Here is a 6,343-nt window from a genome sequence, read left to right on the forward strand (position 1 = left end):
AAATAACAATTAAAGTTATACTTACAATGTTGCGAATCCAACGCCGTTGTTTGATGACTGGAACAATTATTATAATCTCTCTGTCGAGCTGGCGATCGCATCAGTCGTCCGGTGGTCCTCGGAGTTACAGGACAATTGTATTTCTGCTGCTGAACAGCTTGATGGTGTTTCCTGCGGACAATCCTAGTGAATTTTGGGTGACAAAAAATGGGACCGCTGCTTGGATCTAGTCCCTTTTCCCGGTGGTTGATCATAGGAAGCCTCCTACTGGCCACTGTTGGCCTCCTCTGCTCGGTGGACGCATCTCCAGAGTCTTCGAAAGGGAACGTAAGGAAAAGAGTCCTCCTCGATCGGACGCCAGTCCTCCCGGATAAGGTGCGGCTGTTAGCAGAGTGTGGAAGCGGACAGAACTGCACCCGTACCTGCCCGGAGAACTACGCCCTAGACAGTCGGCAACAATACTGTCGTTCAAAGCGACAAGGAAGTTGCCCACCGGGTTATGTACAACGTGCGGTTGGTGGCGGATGTATATTGGAGGACATCCAGTGTCCACCGGGAAGTACCCGCGAAGGTTCCCGATGCGTTATTCGTAGCTACAGCTGCCCGCCCGGCTATGTTTCGAAGGGAACCAGCTGTGTCCGGGAATCGATCTGCCAGCCCGGGTATCGTTGGGAGAATGGACTTTGCTTTCCGGCTGGGGCGCGTATCTTCTGCCCACCGGGTTACACCGAGCAACGTAGCGGGAACTGTGCACCGGCTGCCTGTGCCGATTGTTGTGATTGTCAGGACGAAACGGTGGCCACCATTTGTCCACCAGGGTACAGCAACCATTGGGGCCGTTGCGTGCGGCTGCTGCAAGCCTCACCGGACCTACGGATCAGTTCGGTGATGTACCGGTTACCAGTGGAGTGTCGTGCCACGGGAGAAACGTTCAACGAAGGCCGGTGTGAAGCGTGGAGTGTGGTCGGAAGACCGGCCTGTCGCTCGGGGCATTTCTACAATGGATCCTGCGTGGAAGTCGCCCGGTGTCAGCGAGGTACTCTCAACAACGTGTGCTCGTGTGAGTTTGAACAACACTTGGCGGCCACTTGCCCGGTTGGAAAACTCCAGGAACAAGTGCCAGGAAGTTGCATCGTCTCCAAAGCACACTGTAGGCCACCGGGCCGCTTGCGCAACGGGGTTTGTGTGCGGGAAAGCAAAGCACGATCGACCTGTCCCGAGGGTGTCCCTTTCCAGCGAGAGTACTGCGCGATTGATGTGCCACGGTGCCCTCGAGGCTTCACGCTGGACGATCATGGCCTCTGCAAGAAGACGACCCCTTGCCGGATGGATTGTGGACCGTATCAGAAGCACGGAAGTTGGTGTGGACTGACCGCCTCCTGTCCGGAAGGGTACATCCTCAACGACCACGGATACTGCGTGCGGGAAACGGTCCATCCGGCCTACAGTTGCCCGCCGGGGACGAACGAGCACGGACCGGAATGCATCAGCGAGACACCACTGTGTCGCTCCAACTATCACTACAATCCGAACGTTAATCTGTGTGTCCGATGTGACGAACAAGCGATCCAGTGTCCTCGCGGGAACCTCACGGGTGGTAGATGTGAGTGGAATGAGCCGGCATGCCCGTCCGGTTACCAGTGGTCGGAGGGAATGTGCATAAAGAGTGGTGACGATTACCGTAAGTATCGCTGCCGGAAGGGTTACGAGTACGAGAACCTGTGCGTCCACGGAGAGCTAGCCTGTCCGAGTGGACACGAGCTACTGGGTGAGAGTTGCACCGTTAAGGAGGACGTTCACTGTCCAGATGGGTCCTATCCACTCGACGGTCGGTGTTCGGTGGCCAAGGAGTGTCCGGAACATTTCCAGGCTGGGTCGGACGCCTGTATACGTGAGGTACGTCGACTCATCAATGCCACACGACTCGTTTGCCCTGGCGGGTTCGAGTACGACGGGGAAGTGTGCATAAGTCGGACGACAGTGGAGGCGTCGATCACCCACCGGGATGTCATATGTCCGGAGGGTTACGAACGAAGGTCGGGCGATTGCGTGAGGACAATCCAAACGTTTGCCGTGTGCCCACCGCGCACAATCTACACGGACCGCAACGATCGATGCTACTGTGAGGTGGACCTTATGTGTCCTCAAGGTTACGAACGCACCGGGGCGGACTGTACCTTCCGATCCGCGGGGTACACTCCATTCGTGAACTTCCTTAATCCATGCTACGGTGCCTTTTGCGCCAACCTGTACTGTCTCAGTCAATGTCTTGCTCCACCGTGTCCTTTTGAACCGTGTGCTGATCACCTGGGACCTTCGCCTGTTTCCTCTCTGCCACGTCCTCCTGCATATGGTCCGGCGAGCTGTCTAACGGGCGGTCAACAGGATTGTCCCCCGCAGGAGGTGATAGGGCTTGTGTGTCCTCCCGGTTACGAGCGGGTCAATAGTTCCTGCTTCGCTTACTACGATAAGCGCTGTCCGGAAGGGTACGAGGCGATCGGTGGAAGCTCAGGAGTGGGCTGTTCCAGAGACGTCATCCTCCATCCCATCTGTCCACCCGGATACACCCGTGATGGAGAAAGCTGCTTCCAGGCGTCCTGCCCTAACGGGTTCAAACTGCAGGGAACGACATGTGAGAAGCGGGAGCTCCGATCGCCGAAACCTTGCCCACCAGGTTCGGATCTGTTCAAGGGTGCCTGTTACCGGAGATCTCTCTGCCGAAACGGAACCATCGATGGGTCGTATTGTGTGGAGCGTGAGTTCACCCGTCCCACCTGCCCGGAAGGATTCGTTCAGCGTTCGGAGGACTGCGCGATCGAGGGTTCTTGTAGCGCCGATTCGATCTACATCGATGGCGCATGTGTCCGCTTTACCGAACCAGCGACCTGCCCTGGTGGGACGTACCGGTTGGGCCGGCTTTGTGTCTATCCCGATCCTCCCGAGTGCGACGACACACCGTTTGTTGCCACCGACTGTACCTCGGAGGTTGACGCTCGTGGACGCTGTTGGCGCAGCACGATCCCAGTGTGTTCCAAGGGCTATCAACTGTTGGACGATCGTTGCGTTAGCTGCCAGACGGAGCAACCGAATTGCCCGCCTCACATGACCATCCAGAGAAGAGAAGTCTGCGTGGCGGATCGAGTGGTTTGCGGTGAGGGTTACTTCCTGCGTGCCGGCCAATGCGTGAAGCTGCACGTCGCAAGACCTCGTTGTCCCTCGGAAGAATACGGTCTATGTGGAGGCTTCTGTATCGTATCGCACACGCACGAGTGCAAGGAGTCGGAGTACGCGGCACCGGTGTGCGCGAAAGGTTTTCAGCTTCAGGGTAAGTGTGTCCAGCTTGGCCGATGCGATGCAGAATACACGCTTGTACATGGGGAATGTTATCTGCGAACCTTTGCTGATCCATCGTGCCATGGAAAGGGCACCCGGGTGGGTTCTTTGTGCGTCGGTGGAACACCCCAGTGTCCGTCAAACTACGCCCTCATGGGTGGACAATGTTACAGCGGTCTGATAGAGAACGCACACTGCGCCAGTGGTGCCACGTGCTCGGAGAGCTTCTGCCAGCTAGAAGCACCACGGTGTACCACTTCCGGAGCGATCTTCGATGGGCAAGTATGCCGACAGCTGACCTCCAATAAGCCTTCATGCCCCGCTGGTACCAGCCCGGATCGGTACGACACAAACTTCTGTCAACTGAAGACCGAGAAAGCCATCTACAACTGCCCCGAGGAATACCACTACCACAACGGCGTCTGTCTGAAGAAACTCTACAAAACCCCGGCATGTCCAGAAGGCTATAAACTACGGCACGGAGTTTGCTACAAACGTGTCTGCACACGGATGTCCTCGGGTTCCAGCTGTACCGATGGTTTGCCGATGCATCCCGCTATCACCTGCACGCAATGTCTCAATGGAACCACAAGCTCCATGCCAAGTAATGATGACACGGCAGCTACGCAAGGTACGGTCGATCTGTGCTGTTCGGTGTTCTCGCCAAGAATTTGCCAGGCATCGGGTGTTTGCCACCACGAGCGTGAAACCATCTGCGGGTCGTTCTGTTTCACGGAGGATGACAATATCTATCTCACCGTGGCGCACTCAATACAGATCGGATCAAGATGGTACTTGGCCCCACGGCGGGTCATTGATGATGAGGACGACGAAGGATCAGGTGATACTGGCAATAATATTGATATTCATGTGATCTACAATACACCTTCTAACAGAAATAGTTTGGAATGCTCACGTTGCATTGTTCAGCCAGATAATTGTCCGAAGCATTGCAACACTTACGATTGCCAAGCGGCGGAAGAGGAATGCAATTTTACCGATGCATCCACGTTCTGTGCACAGTATCGAGGAGGAAAAATATGCGAAAATATGCGTCTAGGGTAGTTCGATGGCCTCGCTATTTGTCTTTGTGTTTTGAAGAACGTGTTGTATGACAAAATAAATAAATTGTACACATATCCTTTCGATTTTTGGAAAAATAAATTAAACCTTTTCGACAATTCATCAAACGTGTCCAACGTGTAATTCGAACAACAATTCAAACATGATGTGGCCGTTTCGAAAATGGTCATGCTGTTTCATCTTTGTGCTAGAACAGGACAACTAGCTGTACGTTAATCGAAAAAGGAAATTTAAAATTTAACTGACAATAATGTCAGCTGCATTCAAAGTGACTGCCATTGGCTAAAGGTTGCTTCATACGCAATACAAATCTATCAAATTTAGGATGGAGAACTGTTTTACATATTGTGCTATTATTAATCTTTGTTCAATAAAACTTCCTCATTGAAAATTCATGCACTATTTAGCGTAGTCATTCCATGGGTAGACATCGTTGTTTCGTTTACCCCGCGTCCACACGGCATAGTAGCGTAGGGATTTTGACACTCCGTCGTAGTGTAAATGTTGGTCGAGAGCCCTTAGCCACGGCCATAAAAAATAGTTGACACTACGACGGAGTGTCAAAATCGCTACGCTACGATGCCGTGTGGACGCGGCCTTACATGTGGACAGAAATTTAATTCTAGACCTTCTACCTAGATTGACTTTGACTAGAAGCCGTTGGCAACTGTCATAAGTTGAATATCTGTCATTTGTGTTTCTCAAAAAGCATCATCACCTTGCATCGCATCGAAAGCGGGGAAACGCAAATTGTGTAGAAGTTAAGCAAACAAATATCCAAAACACTGGTCATCTAGATTTTCTACTTCAATTCATATTCGTTTGATTTGTAAGTACTCTTTAAGCAACAGAAACAGTGTGTATCAAGGATGCATCATGACTCACAACCGCGCTCTTGTTACAGCTGACCACCGAAAGACCAGCACGATGTCGAGTACTTCGCAGAAACATAGAAATTTTGTCGCCGAGCCGATGGGAGAAAAGCCCGTCACAGATCTCGCCGGTGTTGGGGATGTGTTGGGAAAGCGTTTGGAAGCCGCAGGATTCGACAGAGCATACACGGTCCTCGGTCAGTACCTCATCCTCAAGAAGGACGCGGAACTGTTTAAGGAATGGATGAAGGACACATGCGGAGCAAACTCGAAACAGGCGGCCGATTGTTACCAGTGTTTGAGTGATTGGTGTGACGAATTCCTGTAAATAGTTGTAGAGCAATTTTACCACCCTCTCAAACTTCCGCTACCATGTACAACTAAATGGCTTTTAAGAGATAAATATTTGATCGACGGTAAGGTTACAATTGGCCGCACAAACCGAACCTCTCGTCATGGATTGAGGTTTGGGGCGTTCAAATAACATTTAAAATACGGACGAATGCATTATTTTGTATCATTATTAAAGTTAAAGTTTCCACAAACTAAGATCAAGCGATTGGTTGTCTTCATATTTGTATCCGAAATAGAAGATTTCGTCATTTCTGGTTGGAGCACGAATATGACGCTTGAGTGCGCATTTGGGAAGGGGAAGTTAGGAATGATATGTGGTCAGTTCTTGTATTATCGCCCGGATGACACTTTTATACATAAGTTTCGCAAAATATTTGCTCCGAAAAGCCGGTTAATATTTTACTACCAAGTTTCCGTATGCTTTGAGCATAATAATTTATTGTGAAAGGGAATATTATCAGGAAATATAGAAATTAATTTCACGAATCTATTTCAGTATTCGCTCGAACTTTTCGCAGCCTTTCAAACTTCAAAAAACGGGCGAAAACTTCGTGTTTAGCCATCTCGGTCTATCAAATGCCTTCAACAACTGCCATCCTACTCTTTCGTGGCTCCGCAGCTGATGACCTTCAATTACCGATTCATTGACCGTCAAAATTCATTTTGTTCCAAAATAATCGTCATTTACCGATTCCAGAACG

The 6,343-nt window shown here is 51.0% G+C and overlaps 2 protein-coding genes across 2 annotated transcripts; both read left to right on the forward strand.

Annotated features, from left to right (window-relative positions):
• The first annotated feature begins 207 nt into the window (after positions 1–207).
• Positions 208–4,398, forward strand: LOC131285151 (neurogenic locus notch homolog protein 1-like). The gene has a single exon (XM_058314042.1). The coding sequence runs from the start codon at positions 208–210 to the stop codon at positions 4,396–4,398; it is 4,191 nt and encodes a 1,396-aa protein (XP_058170025.1).
• Positions 4,399–5,107: 709 nt separating this feature from the next.
• LOC131291494 (barrier-to-autointegration factor) lies at positions 5,108–5,832 on the forward strand. Its single transcript, XM_058320715.1, has 2 exons — positions 5,108–5,245; positions 5,321–5,832. The coding sequence occupies exon 2, from the start codon at positions 5,344–5,346 to the stop codon at positions 5,614–5,616; it is 273 nt and encodes a 90-aa protein (XP_058176698.1). The 5' UTR covers positions 5,108–5,245; positions 5,321–5,343; the 3' UTR covers positions 5,617–5,832.
• Positions 5,833–6,343: the final 511 nt, after the last annotated feature.

The sequence above is a fragment of the Anopheles ziemanni genome, chromosome 2 (genome assembly GCF_943734765.1).
Source record: "Anopheles ziemanni chromosome 2, idAnoZiCoDA_A2_x.2, whole genome shotgun sequence".
NCBI lineage: Eukaryota > Metazoa > Arthropoda > Insecta > Diptera > Culicidae > Anopheles > Anopheles ziemanni.

Bases quoted from the DNA above. Each gene is read 5' to 3' on its own strand.
- LOC131285151 (XM_058314042.1), top strand. From the start codon at position 208: ATGGGACCGCTGCTTGGATCTAGTCCCTTTTCCCGGTGGTTGATCATA.
- LOC131291494 (XM_058320715.1), top strand. From the start codon at position 5,344: ATGTCGAGTACTTCGCAGAAACATAGAAATTTTGTCGCCGAGCCGATG.